At 41.2% G+C, this 25711-nt stretch overlaps 1 protein-coding gene across 12 annotated transcripts in view; it reads right to left on the bottom strand.

The window, feature by feature from the left end:
- ARHGAP26 (Rho GTPase activating protein 26) overlaps nt 1-25711 on the bottom strand; it is a 205136-nt gene that overhangs the window by 112046 nt on the left and 67379 nt on the right. For 8 of the 12 annotated variants that reach the window (XM_081179627.1, XM_081179621.1, XM_081179626.1 and 5 more), the window contains 5 exons: nt 21179-21283; nt 20209-20338; nt 17704-17823; nt 14493-14583; nt 6516-6594 (listed from right to left, as the gene is read on the bottom strand). In XM_081179627.1, the coding sequence (XP_081035753.1) occupies nt 6516-6594; nt 14493-14583; nt 17704-17823; nt 20209-20338; nt 21179-21283 (525 nt within the window). Of the gene's footprint in view, nt 1-6515; nt 6595-14492; nt 14588-17703; nt 17824-20208; nt 20339-21178; nt 21284-25711 lie in introns of all 12 variants that reach the window. The other 4 variants (XM_081179625.1, XM_081179622.1, XM_081179631.1 and 1 more) reach the window with 1 other exon arrangement.

Below are 25711 nucleotides of genomic sequence, written 5' to 3'. Positions count from 1 at the left end.
ATGGAAACATACAAGCCTAACAGCGTCTGTATCCACAGAGCCCAGTTCTCATTGCTGCTTCTTTAAACCAGTGAGGGGTGAGGTTCCATGGAAAAAAGAAATCAGCATCAGCTTCTTATACCAAGCAAACTTTATACTGCCAACACTTCAACTTATTCCGGCAAAAACAAAGCTAGGTTGAATAAGGGAATGGGTAGGAACATGGTTGGCAGGAGGGGCTGGGGAAGAGGAGGGGACATGCACAAAAGAACTGAGAAGGCGAAGGGGTGGGGGGGCATCTATCATAGGAAAATAAGCACAGGGAAGAAAAAATCCCAATCTAGGAAGTTTTGACAATCGCAAAGGGACTGAAAATAATTAGGCACTTTAAAGAAGGGTGAAGATCGTCCCCCCGCTTCTGCAGGAGTTTGTGGTTTCCCCCAATATTTTGGTTTTGTTGTGTATTTTGTCTGTGCTGCAGATGCTAGGCAAATGAAGTGGCTCTGTCACAGAGAGTAAAACCAGGGCAGTAAGAGCAAGAGTAGAAAATTTAACTTCCAATAGCGACAGAAGGATTTTATTAAAAAAAATGTTGAAGAGGTCTGGCTTGCAGAGAAAACACGCTACACAGGGATGGGCTGGCAGCTGTGCACACAAGTAGTCTGTTCTCATCTGTCACTGTTTGATCATTACTCAAGAGGCAAAACTGGCGGTGGGGGCAAGCTTTGCAAGTGGAGCATTTATACAAAATACTCAGTGGAGATTCCTGGGGCTGGAGAAGGCAGGAGGGCTCCTCCATCTCTCGCAGGAGGCATTAGCAATACCCATTTGGCGCTGACATTGTGACGAAGGAGGCTGGAAGGAATGGGATTCATCAATACGTGGCACTTTTCTATACACTCGTTTTCCTCAATCACATCAAGGGTTTAAACACAAATCAGGTGGACCCAATTTGACCCCAGTGTTTTGCTTCAGCCTCCTTTTAAAGCTATAAGATACTAAAACTGTGGGAGAAAGAGACCTTATAAAATACATATATTAAAGCTACTGAATTCTGCCCAACACCAGAGCTCTCACGTGGTTCAGGACAAGACATCAACGTAAGCAACCAGAAAGTCTCACTTCACCATCTAGTGGACAAAAGCCTACACAGCAGTCACTGTGAACACTACTCTGCTGCCTCCATTTTGTGCTTAACCCACAAGCCTCATTTCATCAGTCTACATTCTACAGCTGTTTGGATCGAGCTTCTTTCCCGGCCCTCAAAAGATCAACAGGCCAGAGTGCTTGCAGCTGAATAAGTAGGAAGATTTTATTCCACTGGACCAGTCAACATGGGGCGCTTCATACTTTTTCTGCATGTACGAGGACTAGATGTGGTAAATAACATCATATTTGTATTTCCAAACTCATATGCACCACAGGCAAATGTTGTAGGGAACTCTTAAGGTTGTGGCTTCACATGATACATGCATTTAGCACCTGTTTTTCTGACATAATATATGAAGCAAGTCTGAGAGAAATATCCCATCCTCATCCAGAGGCTCTGAACAGAAAGGGATTATATGTAAAACCTTAGATAAAAAGCACACTTAAATATAAATGCATCACATAAAAACTTGGGTAGATGTTGGAACTGAGCTCTCCTTGACACCCTGAGATTTCTGTAACAAGATTCGGTGTTGCTGCTTTGATATTCCTGGTTTAATCAAAGCAGTTAAGAGCAGAAGGCTAGCTGAATCTCTTGATTCAACCTCGCTTAGAGAAACAAACGCCACTGTTGGTCAGGATTGCCTTTGCCTATATGATTCAAAGTCTTTTTCAGAGCCCCTCAGCCAGGAATAATCCAGTGAGGGACTACTTGGAACAGGGCATTCAACATCAGCACTGAATCTTTGGATCTCCCTGCCAAATGAGGCTCAGCTTGCTATTTCTCTATCATCGTTCAGGTGGCTGGCAAAGACAGCTTCTTTTCAAAGAACCTTTGAGTTTCTCTGATCCCTGCTGAGATTTTGCACACTACTCCATGTCCTCTCGTGTGGAGAGGTTGGTTTTTTGTCTCTGCTGTTTTCTTCTGATGCTGGCTCTGGAGCCATGGGGGCCTTTTGAACAAAAGGCAGGACGAAAGTATTTTAATTAATTAAATTACTACACCATCCCTCCACTTAAGAATTTTTTTAAAAAAACAATTCCCATGTTAATTGAACACACACCAGTCATGTAGCTGACTATGCTACATAGATTCACCTCATCTATAGTAAGTATGCTATTTTCAAATAATTCCCTTTCCCATGCCTTATATCTTCCAAAACCAGAGAAGAAGCATAACCCATCAAAGAAAATACAAAGGAACACAGAAAGCTGCTGTAGATAGAGTCAGGCCATTCAGCTCAGTACTGTCAACTTGAACTGGCAAAAGCTCTCTAGGATTCCATACAAGCTACCTTCCCACTCTACCTGGAGATAACAAGGAGTGAATCTGGGACCTTCTGCATGTGAAGGCAAATGGTCTACCGCTAAGCTATGAATGGACTAAAATAGTAATATGATAGAGTAGTCTGTTGCCATCAAAAATAATCAAGGATGCCCAGCACCATTGATCTCATTCACAATAATCATGCATGATATTGGTGGTGGACAATGGCACTCCTTAGGGAATGAAAAACTTATGTGGTCCTGCGGTAGTTTGCACAAACAAGCACTTCCTGAGAGTAAGCTTTAAACAGGTAGTTTCTTTTGCAGCTATCGCAAACTGTATGCAATTAGCATTATCTGCTGATCTACCGATAACTGCTGACCTCAGGTTTCACATGAGGGAGTTCTGGGAAATTGAGGCTCTTGGTATCCTGTGCTATTAGAATATTAATCTGTATGTTTGGTTCCTCTCCTGGCTTCTGCTGGCTCTAGTGCAGATATATCCACGTTAACAGTATGTCTGAATAGTTTGGTGTATTTGCTGGGAGAAACAAGGTGCAAAAAATTATAAATTAAAAATATGTAACAGCTCATGGTTTGCTGTATGTGCACTAGGGATTTTCATACTTTTCAGCAGACAGTTACTTATTGCCACAGAAAGCATAGCTGTTTTGTAAGTTTTCTTCATTTCCTTTATTTCATAAGGTTATCCATTGTTTATGTTGCAATTAGCATTGCTTTCGGAATCAATAAAGGCTTTTGGTTTAGGTGACTAATTTGAACTTTACAGGGCCTGGTGAATCAGGACTCAGCAGCTCACCATCAGCATGCAGAGACGTGTAAATACGATGGTCAGCAGCTAAGGGACACAATGCTCTGAGCACATTTGGAGACAGGCAATGAGAATCTCAGAGCAGGGGAAATTGCTTTGCTACATTTTGACCAAACAAACAGTACTACTTATTCTTTTACTCAGAATATTCTGGAATACGTCACTGTTGTTTATATAAAAGCTTCTATTAAGTTGCCAGTGAGACCAGTACTGGCCGCCTTGATACTTCTACCCTCCTCTAGAGGACAGATGAGAGAGTCAGCTGTGAATCCCAGAGCTCAGAGAATACCCCTTCCCCCTCTGAATTGTATTTATGTTTTAAAAGAAAATATCTAAGTACGGATCAAAACAAAAATAAAGTTCAGATTATCTCCTTGTAGTTTGAATTTAGTCCGTGTTCGTTGAATTGTTGATTTTGTCCCCCAAAAAATCTTGATACATTTTGTACACTGATTTATAGCCCCCAGTGTTGTATTTTGACAATAAGTGGACATTTGTTGTAAGCGACTCTGAGTGTAACTCATTGTGGAAAAGCGGCATATGAATAGAATTATTAGGCAAAAAAACCAGTGTAACTTGAATTTTACTCAGACATATTTTATTATTATTAGCCTAACAACAACAACAATTTTAATTTAGAGATCTGGAAGCTTAGAGGAGTCCTACTGAGCAGGGTGGGAGGTAGTTCAGCATGCTGAAATGAGGAAGGGAGGGATCAGCCAAAATCGTCTCTCACTGGACCTCAGAAGGAGCCTCTACTAAGCTAAAGACCCTTCTCCACAAACTGAAGTTTTCTATTCACAGAAAGGCAACACTGGATCTAAGCCTGCTGTTATTCTTCAGTTAGATGCCCCACAGAATATAGGGAAGTTGGAAAGAATTCAATGTATATTGCTAACCTTAAATTAAAACACAACTGGTGAAGATGAAAGAAATGGTGTATACAGCACAAAGGGTGAGGGCCTTTGCACTATAGCTATATACTTGAAGGTTTCCATATGATCTAGAACCCTGTATGATGTACTATACACATGAAGGCACCCCCACTTCTCTGCAGACTTCTGCCCTTTAAGTGTGGGTGCAATGTGTAAGGCTATCTGGAGAAACTCCACATCCTCCTCCCATTGCTTGTAACACGTGATTAGAGCTAGTACCTGCCCTATGCACATTCAAATTCATATTACTGACAACATACATATAAGGGTATATAACAAATATATTTGGTTGGCTGAGAACAGACATTGTTTCCCTTCTTCTGTACTTCCCCTGTCCACAAGAAAAATATTACTTAGAACACCATATGCTCACTAAGTGATATATTACATAGTTAAAGTCAAGGAGATATCCAGGTAAATTGATCAGGACTCCCAATACATTTGCAGGGATCAGCCAGGTGTTTCTAGTCTGTATATTTCAACCACTGTACTATACTAAACTCCCTAATAGGACAATCTCAAAAGCCATGCCCTGCTCAGCACTCACTCACAAGACCAGTTTCAATGAGTGCACAAGTTGGCTGATTTCTAATACTGAAGAGACATTACTTGGATTGCTTCAGAACAACTGACTGATTTCAATGCATTTCCTTTTCCTGCTTAGTTTACTTTGCATATGAGAGAACCCATGCTCAGAAATTTCCCTCTTCACTCTTTCCACACTATTTACAGCTTTAAAAAATTATGTCATTCATACAATTGTGCTTTTTGTGAAGTCAGCACAGCGGCCGACATCCTGCAGAGAGGTTTGCTTCTGCTTTGTATATCCATCTAGTCTTTTAATTTTTAAAGTGAGAACTCCTTTGTTCGACACTAATGCTATCTGCCTGCAATTCTGCTGAATGTTACTGTAAGCAAGGTGCCAGCTGCTTGTGTGGGTGGCTCTCGAAGAACTACATATGCTGTACAATGTCCCCCTGAAGTCATTCATATCTTCACAGCTTCCTGTACTATAATAGTGGGGCAACTTAAATTGTTTGCTAACAGGGTTGTATGCGTTCTGCAAGTCTATCATACAAGTGAAGAATCTGGTATCAAGCACAGAGTATATCATTCCAACAATCTCATTTTTATTTTTGTAAAGGTGATGGGGGGGGGGATTCAAGCACGTTTCCCCTGAATATTCAAAGCTCAGGGGTCAAATTGAAAGCTTAAATGCAACAATTCCTCCCCTGGCCATTAAAAGGTTTTGTGGATTTTGAAAGGAGACAGAGAGATATGACGCAATGGCACAACAATTTGCTTCCATTTTTTTCTTAATAAACAGCCTTTCAGCATTAAAACAAATGAACACATTTATAGAGGGGGGGAAGATACAAAAGTCCAGTAAATGGGTGAGGCCACAATTGACCTGAGCCCTTTCATTGGGTGTGGGAAAGCTATGGCTCATGGGGTGGAAGTGAGCCATGAGGTTTCCCTATGCAGTCTGCAGCCCCTCTTCCTCACCCATGCAGGCTCCAACAGAAGGGTTTCTCCCTACAAGTCTAATTACTACATGGGGAATAGGGATATTCACAGTAAACCATTTTTCACCTGTGAGCATATGCATAAGTGCTGTACGTGTCTATGGCAGACTGTATGGGCTGTAATACATATCCATTAGGAGACATTAGGTTCTGAAATTTAATGTGGACCTATCAGTCTTCAGAAAGGGACGCAGGTGGCGCTGTGGGTAAAACCTCAGTGCCTAGGACTTGCCGATCGCATGGTCGGCGGTTCAAATCCCCGTGGCGGGGTGAGCTCCCGTCATTCGGTCCCAGCTCCTGCCCACCTAGCAGTTCGAAAGCACAATTAAGTGCAAGTAGATAAATAGGTACCACTTTCTAGCGGGAAGGTAAACGGTGTTCTGTGTGCTGCTCTGGTGCCGGTTCGCCGGAGCAGCTTCGTCACACTGGCCACGTGACCCGGAAGTGTCTGCAGACAGCGCTGGCTCCCAGCCTCTAGAGTGAGATGAGCGCACAACCCTAGAGTCTGTCGAGACTGGCCCGTACGGGCAGGGGTACCTTTACCTTTACCTTATCAGTCTTGGCAGATTTCAGAAAGTTTCAAAAATGGCATACTGTATTGTGATTTTTGTTCCTCCCCTCCTCCTTCTCTACAGCAGCATTAAGACAATGTTTGAACTATTCTGGGCTACGTTCTGCAATTTCTCAGGAACATTGACAGCAAGAGCTTTCTCACTATTCTAGTAGCACAGGAGATGAAGTATTACATCAAGTATTTAATCAAAGTCTCAAAAGGGGTTATTTACAAGAAAAACCCAAACCCTTTCTTATTCAAGCACTCTTTCTTACCGGTTCCCGGCCATCCATGGCCTCCATCCAGAGCCTTCGATCTTCTTCAGAAAGCGCCTGCATTGTGATCACTCCAGGCCTGCAGAGATTGATGCAATGATACTGTGAATAACAGGTCTAAGAAGATTAAACTCCAAAGTGACTAGGGGTGGGGTGGAGGGTTGATAGGAACAGGATAAGGCCCACTTCACATGATCTAGGAACCTGCACATTTGCTTGTTCACACTAAGTCATGGTTAGTGTTCTATGCCAACTGGGTGATATTCAGCAAAAGCTGTTATAATGCATCTTTCCATGTCCAAATGCAAGCTTAGGAACAGCTGGAGGAGACACCCACTTCAGTGAAAAAATAGGGGACCAAGACTAGGATGTCACTAATAGCAGACCTTTCCCTCAATAGCAAATGTTTGTTGTTGTTGTTGTTGTTTAGTTGTGTCCGACTCTTCGTGACCTCATGGACCAGAGCATGCCAGGCAATCACAAATCTGCATGGTTGTGCATCCAAATAAAACTGAAGGTGGGTTGGCAAGCCATTGCACCCAAATGTGCTAACTAAACTTCACATACGGACAATCAGCCAATAACTCTCACTCCTTGAAATCCAGGGATTTTAGGGTACTGTCACAGTCTGACTAGGCAAGTGCTTAGGGCTGCTTCACGCAAAATGTTTTCCTGTACATTTCAGGAGAACCAAGTAGCACAGAGCATGTAGATAAACTGTGTTATTTCTAGGTATGCATTCAAAGGGACACAAATAAATATGTCTAGATGCTAACAAATACCTGATAATGCCAAAGAATGCAAAAGTCTATTTCATCAGCAATACTTTAAGCAAAAATGTCTGAAGAATCACCTAAAAGAAGTGAAAGTTGCAACGAAGCCAGCTCCAAAGACTGTTGCTGTGTGTGAAGCCTCTAGTTATTAGTAGAAAATTTACATATATCATAAAAAATGGCATTTGGCCTCTGCCCTAGGCAACAGAGAAAGAGTTTAAGAATTCCATATTCTAATCCTGTGATATTAGAAAAGGGAAATCAGATGGCAAGGGAATAATAATTATATACACAAAGCAGCTCACACAATTTACCCAGGAAAGGACACAATCTGTTCTGTCTTGTAGTACATTTAGATAATAATCTAGGCATATTGTGTCATTTTTGCTAATCTCTTTGTGCAGAGAATCAGTTGATGCTTACAGGCTTAGTATTCTAGAAAAATATACCTAAAGGAAAATTACTTTTCAGCCAATTTGAAATGTTGTACTGAAAATTAAACAATTCCATGGGGTTTTTTCCTAGTGTAAAAATACCTCTCTAGAAATACCAATGTAACCTTAAATTGGTAAATTCACACTATATGCTCTTTGCCAATAGAAATTTAGACAGCTTACAAATTGGATTATGCAAATTCGTGGAGGATAAATCTATGGCTAGTAGCCATGATGGTTAAATACTGCCTCCAGGGTCGGAGGCAGCAGGTCTCTGAATACCAGTTACAAGGGGACAACAGTGACAGAAGATTGCTGTCCTCATGTGCTGCTTGTGGGCTCCAAGAAGACATCTGGTTGATCCACTTTTCATTACATATCTTTAGGAACCAGGCAAACACATTCCTCTTCTCCCAGGCCTTCGGCTAATTAAACAAACCATGGCCTTTTAAACTGTGTGCGAGGGGGGATTATTGTTTGTTACTATGGTATGTATTTTAATTTGTTTAGATTGTAAAGTGCCCTGTGATCCTCAGATGAAGGGTGGTATAGAAAATGAATAAATAATAATATTTGTTGCTGTTGTTGTTAAAGTCAGGATGCTGGACTATGCAGGACATTGGTTTGATCTAATAGGGCTTTTCTTATGTTCTTAAAGTAAAGCAAACCTTTGCTGAATATCACAATCACAAGAACCTGACTTTTTTTTATAAGTGATCCTGTCTATCTTTCAATCCATATATTCTTTTCAATTGTTCCATACTCACACAGGTATGGCATTAAAAAATAAAAGGCATTAAAAAAATAAAAAATGCCATGAGAATATTGTAAACACAGGCTTTGCCAAGCAAAATAACTAGTACTAATTTCATGCACTTCAGCATTTGTAAGATAAATCAATACAAAGTAAAAAGACAGAACATCTGTATAGCCCGTCAACCATTGTGATTTTATCAAAGTCTGTGATTATGTTCTCAGAAAACCTCACAAAGCCTCTAAAGAGAGTAATCAACCATCTGTTTGAAGAGCATTTCTATTATGCCTGTACTTCTTCCAACTAGGTGATAAAGTTGAGGGGAAATGGTGGGATATAAAATTATTATTATTATTATACAAGGCAACCTTTTTAAAAATGTAGCAGTGTTTAAATATTCAGCAGAAAAACTTTAAAGAATCACTGAATCCCTAACTCATGCATGAGTGCATCAAATGCACTCACATTGACCCTGACCTTGTCCCCCATGTACCCACAGTTTCAGAAAAGAGTTTGTATGCACCACTGAAACCCTGAAAACGCAGCCCTCTTTGGACCTTCCTTTTCAATGCAGAATGATCAGCAAACACATCCTCCCACTCCCCAGTTTAAGTCCCCTTTGAATGTATGTACAGTGCCTGGATATAAGGAAGAATCATTCGCGAGACGTTTAACCTTCCCAAGTTATCTTGTCATGTCTTTAAAATAAATGTTATTGGTTTATGTCCTTGAAAGCTCTGCCTCTCCATTTTTGCACTGCTATTTGCGGTTCACGTGTTTTGGACTAGAAGTTCCTCAAAAGAAGAATCATTAAGACCTAAACTATTGTTTCACGTCAACCTTTGTATGAAAATTGACTGTGAATTAGTGTCCATTCCATTTCCTTCCTACCTACATTAAAAGGGTGAAAAGATGACAGAAGAACAAATGTGAGCCAGTCTTTTAACACTGGTTGCAAGGTCTGAATGCTAGAAAAAAACGTGTTCAACTCCAATAGTAGAAATGAACGGAGGAAGTTCCTAAAGATCAAAACCTGGTTCCTATCCTATGGTGAAAAGTAGACTTTAAACCCATGGCTTCTTAAGTAGCTATCAAGATATTACAGAGATATATTTTTTTCAAACACAAGACACAGTAGATCCCTTCCCTACCATCTAGGAGCCCTACATTCTGGATTATATTTTATGATCCATTGCTGTGCTGGCAGCTTGCATACAAAACCCTTGCCAGCTTACTCAGAGGGAACAACCATTCATTTGGGAACCACCACTTGTACATCTCTAGAAAACAGTACACAAGTGGGTGGGTGGAGGAGAGAGGCAGAATGCAGCTTAAGTTTACATGGCATTAGGCATAACATGATAATTTCAAGATTTCATTCATCTACAAAGGTCACTAGTAATGTGACACAGCAAAAGAACAAGTACAGGTTGTATTGCACTTGACCAGCACAGAACTCATCCAAGAGAAGAAAAATGAATATATAACAAAGCTGAAGTGCTGCAGGTAGGACAGGAAGCTAAACTGTGAGTCTGCTTTGGAAACAGCATCGATCTGCATGGCTAGTTCAGGGGTTTAGTTAAGAAACTGTTCCAAACCACCATCACCCAAATTACACATTTTGACCAGGTCAGTTAACTCCCCCTGTCTCCAAAAGTCTCTCCCACGCCTAATACTGCAGCCTTGTGGGATAGAACCTATACCACTAGTTATATCAGTATGTCAAAGTTGGCCCAGCCACTAAAAGCAGTCACATTGCACATGTTACTACAACAGGAGGTTTAAAAAGTGGGCAGTCCACACTATAGTTATAAGTTACAAATGTGATGGGGATGTAGAGCTCTTTTAGCAGATCATGATCACACAGGACTGCACTTGTGTTAGGATTAACAACACTTAATATGAGGATATGCATAATAAAGTATCAGCACTTAAGGACAGGTGGGGAGGAGGGGCAAGTTCACACGAGAAGGGAGGGAGAGTGATCCTGTGGGCTGTTGCTCATCTTGGTTAATCATTATGTTTCCACCTGCCCTATGTGTCAAAGTAGTGACAACTATGAATCATGATAAAGATAGCGAATAGCAGACTAGAAATAATGATTCAAATTTCTATTTATTTTTTATTTTATTTTTTAATTAAATTTGTATACTGTCCTTCATCCAAGGATCACAGGGCAGTTTACAATGTAAAAACACAAAAACACAAAATGCAAATAGTAAGCAAAAACAATAGCACCCCCAGCAGTTTAAAAAGCCATAGATTGTTTAATTAGCCAACGGCTTACCAAATGTGATTTAAGTTTTATTAGGAAGCTGAGCCTCTGTGCCTAACTTTTCTTTTAAATATACACATGCTAAAAATGTACTTCTTGAGAGTATTAACAAATTTATGTGACTTACACCTGCTGGGCCATATGCAACTAACTAGTGCCACTAGCAGAAGCCCAAGTAAAGATATCTGCTAGCACAACAGGGTTCCCCCCTCCACTCCACTCCACTCCCACGCCTCCCAGTACAGCATGCAGGGGGAAAAGAGCAGAGATTGTTCCGTCGAGCAAGCTAAAATGCTTGCGCTGATGGAACAATTAGCAGAGAACAACACTAAATTCTCCCCATAGTCCTGATATATTCCAAGCCTCTTACTAGTGACACTTCAAGTTATGGCAGCTTAATGCAGCAGTGGATTGCTACTAAATAAGGAGGTTATGACTGAAAGCAGAATTACTATATAGACTAAATGAGGGGTGGGTAACATATGACCCTCCAGATATCATTAGACTCAACTCGACATAGCCAATGGTCAAGGGGTGATAAGAGTTGTAGTCCAGCAAAGACTTGGGAGCCAAAGGCTAATCACCACCCCCAGACATGATGACATTGCTTGATGATAAAAATTACAAATTTTCACACTGATTTAAATAAGCAGAAATTTAAAACAGTATCACAAAAACCTTGTCCTAAGCGATGTGAACAACTGAACTCCACAACTGCAATGGAAGTCTGCTTATGCACAACACCTTTGGGCAATGTTTATTTTCTAGCTTAATCAAATGTTGTATCCTCTAATAAATCACGCATGACTGCCACCTACAGGCTATGCAGCAAATCTTTAAATGGTTCAGTTCTTACTGTGCGTATGAACAATTTCAGGCTGTGTGCCCCAGCTGGGTCAGAAACAGCCATGCTAATGTTTCCCCAGCAATGCTTTAAGAATTACTGAAGCAACCATCTAGAGAAGATGCTGTGTTTGCAGAAAAGCTTTCAGGCGATAAAATATCGTGTTCAACAAGTTACAGAGACACAAATCAGGGGAAAGCATTAACCCACTTATTTATGGGAATGACATCATCGGCAAGCTGTTTGCATTCTTCTACAGCCCCAGCTTAAGGCTGCATAGTAAAACTTGTGCATATGCTGCAGTCCAGCATTCCATATAAACTCAACGTTGTTGATAGTGTATTTTATCTTCCCTTGCATATGCTGCTTCCTCTCCCCTCATACCATTCCCCAACAAAAAAGGTATGGCCCCCTCTTTATTGATGAATAATAACGTGGGCACAGAAGTGGAAAGCGGTTTGGCCATACGGCTGGCTGTGATAAGATTCTCTGAATTGAAGACATCATCCCATTTCATCATGTCTGTCCTATCAAACTGCTCTAGCAAAACAAATTCACACAAATAAAGCTTCAATCAGCATATCAACTTTTTTAAAGCTATGGCGAGTCAGTCTTCAATTGATTGGACATAGTTATAGGCACTTGATTTTATTTAGGTTTCAGTGTATTATTGTAACAATTTTTTAAAAGAAATTAAACTGGACTTGCTGTCTTAACACTGTGGTAAATGTTGTTTATTTACTTGTAAGCCAAAGTAATCAATTACAGCAATACATCAACTAAAATAATTAAGTGGCTGGGGAATTTCTGGGGAAATGTTGCCGTTCTTGGGTTCAATTTTTGTTTAATAAAGTCTGAACAACAACAACAATTCACAGTCCTTATCTTGCACTCATTTCACAATGAATAGAATACGGATGTTTACATGCTTGCTCCATAGTGTCAACATCAAAGGGAATGGAAAACCAAAGCCTGCCTTTCCAGGCATTTCTATTATTGTTTTGCACTAAACACTAGGTATGGCAAAAACAAAACTTAAACGTATTAAGAATTTAATTTGTGATGTTCATGGTTACTTTAGGATAAGAGAAAGCACAATTCCAAACATCATAGCTCTCTTACCTTTAAGAGGAACAGATCAGAGATCTAATGCAAGCTTCCTGACTCAAAGGAAAGGCCATTTATGAGCACAACACTGTTTTACCATGTTGCTCGTTAGTGGCAATATTTTGAAGCCACATGAATTAGAGGATTTTATGGTATTAATGCTTGGAAGCAGCAAGGAATCACTAATGCCATCTGTCTAATGCCTCTGGAGCACCATTGCATAGTGGCACGAAATGCAAAACAGGAAAACTGAAACAGCTTGCCTGTGTTTCCTGGTCTGACTCCATCCATTCCCAATTCACTCATTCCTGCTACAGCCCAATGCCAATCCATTTTATCTGTTCCCCTAGTTTATTTTGTAATTGTAACAGAAATTCAGTTGCACGTCAGTAGGCGTGAGAGACGCCTGGGGCAGAATGCCAAAATAAATTCCCTCTATTCTGTTTCCAACTGGGCTGCTACAGTAAAAAAAAAAAAAAAATCATTATCAAGGACCTTTTTTTGACTCTCTTCCATGTGACTACACATATGACTTCTGTTAGCTTGAACAAGGTGAATATTAAGCACCTACCATTTCCTTATCAATATTCCAGCACCTTTCTAAATAATGTTTCAGAAAAAGAACTTTTATTTCATATTACCTTAAAAAATATGTCACCTATTTCAGGTATGCACTTTTAGAGATAACAGATGAGAACAAGAGTACTAGCTCTGCCTTCTTCTATCATCATTACCATCGCCCTTCAACTTGCAGAGGGTGACCGTCTGAAGCTGGAAGTCTAAGGGAGGCCCCACAGATTTCAGAAGCCTTCCAGTGTTGAGAAGTTTCCACTGTTCAAAGATGTCCACCTCCACATGTAGGTTGGGGCTGCACCAGTGAGAGTGACAGATTGGCTCTGCCAATGCATCCGCACAGCCCTGACCACACTTTTCCATACATATAAGCTGTAGCGATGTTGGTGATGGGAGGCTCCACTCCACCACGTAGGTCACTACTGATAGGTCCACATTTGCACAGGCTTAGAGAGATCTCACGCTGAAATAATTTAGAACTTTCCAGTTCAGTTGTTCACTTCCACCCATAGTGAATTAGACCCAAAAGGAAGCAAACAAGCATGAGGTCTGCTCCCAGGGCCCAAAACGCAGACAGCTACTAAGGAAGACATAGATTTCTCAATGACACTTCACTAATTGTGTCTTTACAGTGGTGCCTCGCAAGACGAAAAGAATCCGTTCTATGATTCTCTTCGTCTAGCGGTTTTTTCGTCTTGCGAAGCAAGCCCATTGAAGGATTAGCGGATTAGCGCTATTAGCGGCTTTTAGCGGCTTATCTGCTGATCGGATCAGCTGATAAGTGGCTTAGCGGCTTAGGAAAAGGGGGGGGAGGGGGAAAAACCAGCAGGAACTCGCAAGACATTGTCGTCTTGCGAAGCAAGCCCATAGGAAATTCGTTTTGCGAAGCACCTCCAAAACGGAAAACTCTTTCGTCTAGCGAGTTTTCCGTCTTGCGAGGCATTCGTCTTGCGGGGCACTGTATTAGACTAAAGAATATAGCGTCAGCCAGAGCTTCTATCCTGCTTGATATCGGTAAAAAAAAAATAAACAATGCAGACAATTCTTATAAGAATATTCCATGAATCTAGAGAATTAGAGAAATTTAGGATAGCCTCTATCTCAATTTTTCATTGCCTTGATTATCAGTGTTTATGTTGGTAACATACAATTTAATAAACAGGAACTGGCACACGCTGGGCCTACTGACAGAAAGGCAAAATACATATGCAACTCACCGATCCACTGCTTCTACATCAAAGCAAAATCTTTTCTCTATGGAATCAGTTTTTCGACGTGTGCAGGATTTGAGAATAATGGCTTCATCATCTCCCTGGCATAAGATGAAAACCAAAGATTAGACCAATTTACAGATATATTTTAAAATAATATACTGGTAATAGCCTTGTTCTGAATGTCACTTGTCTTAATTTTGTAAGTAGCATATGGCCCAATGTGGATTCCTGATTAAAACTAGGCAGTACAGAAAGGTCAGTGTTGCAGTACAGCTTGTAATCTATCCCCCACAGAATCACAAACAGAAAACCCTGTAAAAATACATCAACCACAGAACTAATTTAAAAAATATTAAGATAGGTAGCCCCACTGGGTGTGATCAAAGGTCCTTCTAGTCCAGCATCCTGCTTATCATCAATGGTGCAGAAAGCCCACAAGCGAGGCTTGAAAGGAAGGTAATAGCCTTATCCAACTACAGTATTGCTCTCCAACAGCTGGTCTTCAGTGATGCTCTCTCTGTGACCCTGCAGATCCTATTTAGCTATCAGTGCCAGTATCTGTTGATAGCTCTCACTTCCATGAATCCATCTAGCCCCCTTTTTAAAAACCATCTAATGTGGTGGTCAACATCACAACCTGTGGAGTAGGCACTTGCTTATGGAAGCTCATGCCTCCGTGAATTGTTTAATCTGCATGGCATTTACTTAGGGGCAAAGAGTCTTGAGAATATACTATATGTCATTAAGAAAAGGATGCGTGCAGGGTGGACAACGACATATAACTGCAGTCTACAACCATTTAAAGGTGCTATAAACCACATGGATTTGAGGCAGCAAAATAAGATCCTGTTCCACCCCACAACCACAGTTACTTCACCCACCTCAAATAATAATAATAATAATAATAATAATAATAATAATAATAATAATAATAATAATAATAATAATAATATAAAAATAAAATAAAAATTATTTATTTCCTGCCCTCCCCAGCCGAAGCCGGGCTCAGGGCGGCTAACAACAATAAAACAGTACAAAAGTACAACACAAACGACACTCTAAAATCATTCATTATAAAATTAATTCAAAGAGAAGCTACAGCAGGTTCTAGCTATCTCATAGGATCAATAAGTCCCTCATGCAGCGGAGTGAGAGATCTTCATTGTTCAATCACAGTGATGGCAGAGGAAGAATTTAACTGAGATTAATACGTTTCCTCTGAGTTCCATTCTTTCACCACCAAGGTCAAGTTGCCCCTTGACCCTATTAAGGCACCAGAATGTTGTCTTTCCAGGGATAAAAACCTTAGTATACAAGTCTTACCAGTAATCTATTTCTTTCAGATGACTGGAAGTCCTGTACACTTGACTACTATTGACTGTAATCCAATTTCTTTCTTGAAGAAAACTAGATATGTCCATCACCTTATCAGACAGAGCCACTCCTCTATTGTTGGATTTGATTCAATTTAGTGATTCTTAGAAATATCAGGTGGGGATGGGGAGAGAAGACTACAAAAGGCTACGGTACTCTGGCAGAGAAATACCACTGATGGTAACAGCCATTCCCAGACCATGAATCATCCTGCAAATAATAATAAGGAAGAGACTGGTCTACTCTATTGGGGAAGCAGAGCCAGGTGGGTGCCAAGCAGTGACTTCACAGAACAACTTGACCTAGTGAGGGGAATATTAATGTTCTTTTATTATTATGTTAAGGAGAATCCCAGGATTGCAAACTCAACTGCAAGTAAATAAAATGCTGCAGGACAAGCCAAAGTGAATGTAATGATTCACACCATTCCCTTAACAAATACACCCCCATCAGCACCTGCTGCCTAGAGGCACCTCCTTGTGCTACATGAAAATAAGTGCCACAGGCCTATCCGACTATAGAAGGGCCTACTTCATTGAAGATTTGAAATGTTTCCAAGGTTTTCATATGAAACAACCTTATTCTGGAATAAATGTTTCCCAAGTTATCTCAGGGCAAATTCTCTTCTAGGACTATGCATATACTTTCAGGGTAAGCCTCAAAGAAATCTAGCCATCCCCAGTTTCAGTTCCTAACCCCCCAAAACTGCCCCCCTCCCCAATTCTCATGCTGAATTTTAACATCATGCACATACATGCATCTGCATGTGGCCTGGCTATTTTGCACCCCCTTTCTCTCTGCTTCAAAATGAGGGGTGGGTGTAATTAATTGAGTCAAACAAAATGATTGCATATTCCTAACCCAGTCAAAAAAACTGGCCCGAATTTACTGACCCTCATCCGCTAGCAAACATCTAACCAACAAGCCAAGCTTTTCTACTTAGAGAACCTTCATGTACAACAGCAATCTACCCCTTAACAACAGCTGATGGTGGGAGGACTACAGGTGCTGATACAAATATTAAAGGCGCTTGATCTAGTCCCAGGATTTGGTCTGCAGGCACGATAAGACCACCAACTTTCCGAAGCTAAGCAAGTCTGGGACTGGTCAGTACCTGGGTGGATGTCTGCCTGAAGACAACATATGCACTGACCTTGGGTTCCATGATAGAATAAAGGTGAGACACAAATGTAAATAGATTGATGCATGCAACACTGATCTCACCACAGGGAGTAATACCAAGTGTGTTCCATCAATGTTACAATTAAAATAATAATAATTGAATTTTTTGTTTATGAAAATGCACATATAATCAATTAATTAAGAATATTGTGACCAAGATGATCAAGGGTCTGATGAAGAAAGGTTGAGGGAGTTAGATATGTTTAGCCTGGAAAAGAGGAGACTGAGAGGAGATATGATATGAAATCCATCTTCAAATATCTGAAGGGCTGCCACATGGAAGAGGGAGCAGGATTGTTTTCTCCTGCTGTCAAGGGTAGGACCCAAACGTGTGTGCGTGTGTGTGTGTGTGTGTGTGTGTGTGTGTAATGAAAAGAGTAAAAATTGGGAATTAGGGTATGTCTTAACTATGCAGTTTATTTATTACTAGTGAGACATTTCAACACTCAGGACTAAGTTGTTAAAAAGGACAATATTACCTTGACTGAACAGATTTTCCACAATCCCCAAATGTATTTTTAAAGTATTACTATTATTATTAATCATTATTATTATTATTATTATTATTATTATTATTATTATTATTATTTATATTAATGTAGTAATAGTGGTAGTAGCAGCAGCAAATACACCTAGAACTGTCCACATAGCTAGATACTTGCATTTTCACTCACCCCCTTTCCGCCAGACTTCTGGTCAAAAGGCACCATAGTTATTCGTTTAGATTCACTGTGATATGTGCAATAATGCTTCACCCAGGATGTTGTTCCAAAATGACCTAAAATAATTGAAATGGGTTGATGTTAGAGACAGAGATAAAAATAACCAATGATGAAGTAGTTGTACCTTAAAAGCCAAGCTTTTCAAGCTCCATCCAGTTGACTTTACACAGGGCCAGTCCAATGGCTCAGCGGCAGACCTGAGGCTCCTTTTCTACAGGTAACACTCACTCCATGTCTGGTGGCAACTCTAAATATTTCTTACACCTAAGCAATACATTCTTATGACTCAGCTCTATTTCTCCATGACATCTTAGCTTGAATCCTAGCAAGATGGAGGCACTATGGATGAGTGGTTGCTATGTTTAAGAAATTGGTCCATCACCTGCCCTGGATGATGTTGCACTCCCCTTGAAGGAGTAGGTACACAGTCTGGGGGTGCTTCTAGATCCATCCAGCTTTGCCACTTGAGGTCCACGTAGCCTCAGTGGCTATAAGCACCTTTTACCAGTTTTGACTGATACAACAGCTATGACCGTTCCTAGACTCAGAGAGCTTGACCACAGTAGCTCAAGCATTGGTAATTTCAAGATTGGATTACTCCAATGCACTTCCCTTGTGCTTGGTCTGGAAACTGCAGTTAGTGCAAAATGTTGCAGCACAGTTGTCAACATGTGTGAGACCATGTGAGCATATAACACCTTTGCTCAGAGATCTGCACTGGTTGTCTATTTGTTACCGGGCCAAGTTCAAGTGTTACTATTGGTATATAAAGCCCTTAGCATCTTGGGACCAGTTTACATGTGGGATTGGCTTATTACATATGTGCCACTCAATGATTTTGATCTGTGGAACTGGCATTGTTACATACACCACACACTACTCATTGCACAATTGTAAAAAACAAAACACAACAGTCTTGGGTGTAGCAGTACCTACACTTTGGAATTCCCTATCTATTGACATCAGACAGGTGCCCTCAACATACTCTTTTTGGCATCTGCTTAAAACATTTTTGTTTGGGAAATCCTATTCAGAAACATAGGTGTTGATTTTTAAAATCTCTGTTTAGCTAATGAATAATTTTAATTAGCGTTTAATTTTTAAATTGCTTCTTTGTAATATTGATAATTTTAATATTACTTGTAAACTGCTTAGAGTTTTTATTTCAATCAAGTGCTATATAACTTTTGTTAAATAAATTAAAATAATTGGCCCCGCTCATGATTTTTTTTCATTATGGAAATCAAGGCTGTTTCAACCAGAGCCAGTCTAATAAGGCCCTAGCCTAAAGCCCATGATTTTCATAATACAGCACTGGTGCAGTCTACTAATTTTACCCTAAACATTTGCCAAGAACCCTTCTTAGAAACCTGACCAAAGTCTCACTATTTACATTAATGCCATGCTGGTTTTGATGATGATGGCGTCAGCACTAAATATTTTTTTTAAAAATTAAACAGTTATCTATATGTTTTGATTTGCAAAAGAAAAAATAATGAAGTGGTCCACTGAGACCTCTAGCAATTTTCCACTAATCTGCAGGGGGAAAGGTCTGAGAACTGCTGTTGCAGAACATCAATTCATAATCACCACAACTGTACTCTGAAAAGGGTAGCATGATGTAGCATTTTTGTATAAAAAGAAATGGCTCAACTAGCATCCTTTTCAATATGCTTAAAGTAAGGCAGGATCTATTTAAAGCTTTCAATAAAAGTTTCTAAGCTAGAGATAACTGGGGCCAGTAAGAACTGTTGAATGGAATCTTTTAAAAACCAATGTTGTGCATGTTCTCAGTAGTGGTGCCCTCCCAGTGGAGCACCCTCCCTTCAGATGTCAAGGAAATAAACAACAATCTGAGCTTTAGAAGAAGAAGAGGAGTTTGGATTTGATATCCTGCTTTATCACTACCCTAAGGAGTCTCAAAGCGGCTAACAGTCTCCTTTCCCTTCCTCCCCCATAACAAATACTCTGTGAGGTGAGTGAGGCTGAGAGACTTCAGAGAAGTGTGACTGGCCCAAGTCACCCAGCAGCTGCATGTGGAGGAGAAGGGAATCGAACCCGGTTCACCAGAGTCCACTGCTCTTAACTACTACACCACGATGAAGGCAGCCCTGTTTAGGGAAGTTTTTAAAGGACTGATGTTTTTATTATGTTTTTAGATATGTTGTCAGCCGCCCAGAGTGGGGTATTGGTGGTATTATTATTATTATTATTATTATTATTATTATTATTATTATTATTATTATTATTATTTCAGGGGAACTACACACCTTGACATTGGGGAGGGGATTCTACCGCAGGCAACAGGAGCTTAGGTCAGCCTTGTTCATACAGACAAGAGAGGCTCATCCTGTTTTCCTAACTAAAATAAGAACTATCACCAGTCAACTCAAAAGTCCATTGCATAGCAGCTACATGATCCCAGGGGAAGCAACACATACGCTTTTCCTGGACATAGAGATATCCTTCCATTGTAAAAGGGCTGATGTTTTTGTGCTCGTGGGGATTCTCCTTCATCTTCCTCATCAAGGACTCAACCTCTGATCTTGTGCCTTCAAAGCGATTTCTTGTCTGCATTTAAAGTAGACGGCAAAAAAGTGGTGTTAGGTAGCCTTTACCAGCCTTAAAACACACAGGATCCAGAAAAAGAAGCTGCTACTGCTCTGGGTGCAACAAAGGAACCAACAGCTTCATATAAACCCTTAAACTCACACATGCTTGGGATCACAGAGAGGTTGCGTGGTGTGAACTAACAGCACATTTATGAACTCTCATGTGCAATTTTTATATATAAATAAAAAGTACCATTTTTATGACTATCTGAATAGAGATACGCTTATCTGTTAGTGTATGCATATAGTTCCAGTTCAAAGTATGAGCATTCCACAAATACACCAGAGTTTCTCAAAGACTGATGAAGAGGTAGTATTCCTCTTTTCCTCAGTATTTCCTCCTCAGTATTTTGAGAAACACAGGTATGCAATAACATAACTATATACACCTAAGAACCTCCCAAATGCAAATCCTTCCACATAAAACCACAAGGCGATTTTCCAATTATGAAGCAATTCATCCTACATGAGAAGTGGAGGCTGAAAGTTGCCAACATCAGCTTCTGGCAGTAACACTCACAAATGATGTCACATTCTTGAAGAAGCAAACAATGGTTTTAAATACTTACTGAAATTATTGCACTTAGGCATGGACATGGATAGACAGCTGGCTCTCAACATTCATAAACAGAAGGAAACAAGCTGCTATGGAGGCTATGTGTTAGGTCACCATGCTTACCCCCTGTCCACTGGGGGAGTGGGGATTGCTTGTGTACAGTTTTAACCTCTCAATAACATCCTTTGTGAAAAGTTGGTAAAGTTGCATTGTCTCTGTTAAGTGATTCCACTCTGTGCTTACATTTTGTATGCTAATTGTCAGCTCCGTCTTGAAATCACTGAAATCCTTTGCAAGCTCATAGCCATGGTGGTAGAATGTGAATAGTCCTTGCAGAAATGCCAGCAGCTGCAAGAGAGAAGGAAAATTTTAAAAAAAACACCAAGTGGCTGAGGTAAGAGAGAGAGAGATAGACAGACATGCTCTCACTGGATTCTACTGTCGTACCTCAGCTCCCGAACACCTTGGGAGTTGAACGTTCCGGCTCCTGAAAGATCAAAAACCAGGACTGTGTGTTCTGGTTTTCGAACCTTCGAAGCTGAACGTCTGATGGGGCTTCTGTGGCTTTTGATTGGCTGCAGAAGCTTCTTGTAGCCAATCAGAAGCCGCGCTTTGGAAGTCTAATGTTTCTGAAGTCGAATGGAATTCCAGAATGGATTCTGTTTGACATCCGAGGTACGACTGTGTTTACTCAAGGAGAGAGTTATTGCTACTGCCCTTTCTTCCCATTCAACAAAACAGTGCACCACCCAAGGAAAAAAGAAAAGAAACTACAGTTATTCTGTGCACACATACCTGGGAATTAGTCCTATTGACCAAAATAGGAGTTACATCCACAACATGGCTGCACACCTATATTGGAGTAAGCACCACTGAACTCAATGGGACCTACTTCTAACTAAAACATGGGTCACCGGCAAAGTACCCATGGGCACAGATCTGCCACCAGAGGCCTTCCCTGATGCCCACATAGTTCCATTCCTGCACTAAAATCAGGCTTAAAAGAGGCCTTCTTTAAGCAACAGAAGGTTTTCTTTCCACACACACATCTAATGGGGGCGGCAGCGATTACATCTGGGGAGAGTTGTTGCACATGTGTGATACCCACAACAGTTTCTATGCCAAAACAATTTGCAACCTCTGAACTAAAGCATCCCTAGTCTAAATGTACGCAACAGGTTTGCTTTTTTAATCACTCTTTTACTAGCATTATTGTATGACACTGCAACCTCTGGAGCTTTCAAAACTTCTCTTCTGATACAGATTACAGTACTGACAGTAGCAGACAGCTTCTTTAAAGCATTTTCGTCCACTTAAGTCTTTAAATTTAACTTGAAAGGCCTGGTAAGACCTTCAGTGAGCAAAAGGCTCAAGCATATATGTAGCCATGCCTCACTCTCTCAGGTGAGTGATGTCCTGCTCAGTCTCAAGAGGACTACATTATACTGCATCTGGGATTTGTGCATTCAACTCAGGAACATAACACATATGTAAAACATGCCACATTTTAAATAATAATAATAATAATAATAAATTTTATTTATATCCCGCCCTCCCCAGCCGAAGCCGGGCTCAGGGCGGCTAACAACACTAAAATAGTGCCACATTATAAAAACATCATAAGAATTAATTAAAATCAAAATTGATGGCAACCATAAACTAAAGTATTGTAAAGATTGCCAAAGGAGGGAGTCAGGCTGTGCCCTAACCAAAGGCCTGGTGGAACAGCTCTGTCTTGCAGGCCCTGCGGAAGGATGTCAAGTCCTGCAGGGCCCTTGTCTCTTGTGACAGAGCGTTCCACCAGGTTGGAGCCGCAGCCGAAAAAGCCCTGGCTCTAGTTGAGGCCAGCCTAACCTCTCTGTGGCCTGGGACCTTCAAGATGTTTTTATTTGAGGACCGTAAGTTCCTCTGTGGGGCATACCAGGAGAGGCGGTCCCGTAGATACGAGGGTCCTAAGCCGTGTAGGGCTTTGAAGGTTAAAACCAGCACCTTAAACCTGATCCTGTACTCCACTGGGAGCCAGTGCAGCTGGTATAGCACCGGATGAATGTGATCCCGCAGCGAAGACCCCGTAAGGAGTCTCGCTGCGGCATTCTGCACCCGCTGGAGTTTCTGGGTCAGTCTCAAGGGCAGCCCCACGTAGAGCGAGTTACAATAATCCAGTCTGGAGGTGACCGTCGCATGGATCACAGTGGCTAGGTCAGGGCGAGAGAGGTAAGGAGCCAACTGCTTAGCTTGGCGGAGATGAAAAAATGCCGCCTTTGTTATAGCTGCAATCTGCGCCTCCATGGAGAGGGAGGTATCGAAGATTACACCCAAACTCTTAACGGACGGTGCTGGCACTAATTGCACCCCCGCAAGAGATGGGAGTTGCCCCCTCAATCCCATATCGTCCCGTCCCAGCCAGAGGACCTCTGTCTTCGAAGGATTTAACTTCAACCGGCTCCCACGTAACCATCCAGCCACAGCTTCCAAGCATCTGATCAGTGTGTCTGGGGCCGAGTCAGGATGGCCATCCATCAACAGATAGAGTTGGGTGTCATCAGCATACTGATGGCAGCCCAGCCCAAAACTCCGGACAAGCTGGGCGAGGGGGCGCATAAAGATGTTAAAAAGCATCGGGGAGAGAATCGCACCCTGAGGCACTCCACACACCAAGGAGTGGCGGGATGACAGTTCCCCCCCAAGCGCCACCCTCTGTCCCCGACCAGAGGACAGAGAGCTTCTTTAATTCACACCCCTTCTCCTGCTTGCCACTCTTTGCCCCATTTTAAATAAATAGTCATTCTGTACTTTCCCTGTGTTTGTGTGCACACAGACACACCATACACACAGAATGTGGTTTAGAAACATTCCACAAAACAATTTAAGCAACGCATCAGCAATGCCTAGTGCCATCTGTAGGTCAGATACAGAAGTTACGCAAGAATTTTGTCCTTTTATCTATACAGTCATACCTCGGGTTGAAGTAGCTTCAGGTTAAGCATTTTCAGGTTGCGCTCCACGGTGACCCGGAAGTAACGGAGCGTGTTACTTCCGGGTTTTGCCGCTCGCGCAGACGCTCAAAATGACATCACGCGCATGCGCGGAAGCGGCGAAACACGACCTGCGCACGCGCAAGTTGCGTTCGCTTCAGGATGTGAATGGGGCTCCGGAACGGATCCTGTTCGCATCCAGAGGTACTACTGTACTGGTAAGAATACTGTGGACTTTATTCCTTCAAAGCTCCAGGATGGAAGGAAAGGATACCCACCCAATCTTCATTTTACAATAATGGAAACACGGCTCAGATGAAGTCAGTAGTGTTCCAGGACCATAAAATCACAAAAGCTATTTTGAGGAATACATGAAATGAACAGGTCTATTTTTTTATCGTTTGGAGGGAGTAATAGGCAAACCTCTCTATTCAGAAGCTACTAACATACGCTTTCGGAACGTAAAAACCTTGCATACCAATGATGAAATTTCTGCCTAACAAAAATACTGCTTCAGAAGAGAATTGACTGAAAGTACTGCCTAGGAAAACATGAGGTGTGGATCAGACAACTTATTAAATGTTACCTCAGCCATGAACGCACTAATGTCTCAGCTTCAGTTCTCTACACAAGCCCTCTCAGGATATTTCCTGGATGGTGTCATACATTCCCTACTTGGGTAAGGTGCCTGAGCATGTGGTGGTGGTCCAGCTTCAGGAATTTGTGGATGGGATTAATTACCTTGACCTCAATTTTAACTCATGAGCTATTGCTGCAATCTGCTCTGATTGTATATTTTATCTTTATGAACGCTGTTTTTATTGTGTTATGCGAGCTGGTCTTTGACCGTAGTAAATTATCTCTCTTGTACCTTGACCCATTTCAGTCCTGACCTGCTTTCAGCACTGAAAGTGGCTCTGGTTATGTTGATGGTTACAGAAATAGTTCAGGAACGCAATATCTCAAGGACTGCCTCTTCCCATATGAAGGGACCCAAACCTTGTGGTCATCATCTGATGCCCTTCTTTGTGTGCCTCCTCTATGAGAGGTCCAGAGTGCGGCAACATGAGAACAAGCCTTTTCTGCAGTGGCTCCCCGGCTGGCAGGTGGCTGCAAGAAACTCCCACAGCCGGTTGCCCAGCAAGGAAAAAAATTCTGATCCTCCGCTTTTTATTCAGTATTTACAGAGAGAGGCTTTGGAACACAACCTCTTGGAGGTTCTGAACCACGGACTGAAATCAGTTATAGGCTGAATGTTGTTAAACTAAGGTAAAGCTTAATATTGCTCTTAGTCAGAAGGCTAGCAGATCCAGTAATAGAGTCTCAGCCTATTCTGGACTGTATTATAACCCACTGCCTTCTCGTTTCCTTTAATTTACTTTTACAATTCCATGGACCTAAAAAATTACAGGACTCTACAGATTGTGCTTATCAATTCGTGTTTATGGGGTTTAGCTGAAATCCTGTGAGGCAATCATATCAAGTACAGAAGAGGTTAATAAAGTCAGCTCTGTTTCAACCAACCATTGCAAGAGGGAGGAAAACTGGGAGGTACTGTGATATTCACATGGACACACTTCCAGGTGATTTGAGACCACACCACAAAAGGCAACAGGTCCCATCCTGCTTAGGTGTGAGACTGATGAAGGCCACGTTAGTAATCCTATTCAAATTCAGACGATTGTCTCACAATTTATGAGAAAACAGAAGGCACTCCAACATTGTTACTCTATCATTAATGCCTTTTTGGAAACCCAATCACTGTGACAAAATTGATTCTTTTTAAAGTGTAGGAGACTTC

The sequence above is a fragment of the Podarcis bocagei genome (genome assembly GCF_964188305.1).
Source record: "Podarcis bocagei genome assembly, chromosome: 2".
NCBI classification, from domain to species: Eukaryota; Metazoa; Chordata; class Lepidosauria; order Squamata; family Lacertidae; genus Podarcis; species Podarcis bocagei.
The sequence above is the reverse complement of the archived record's forward strand: the minus strand, read 5'-3'. Positions and strand labels throughout refer to the sequence as shown.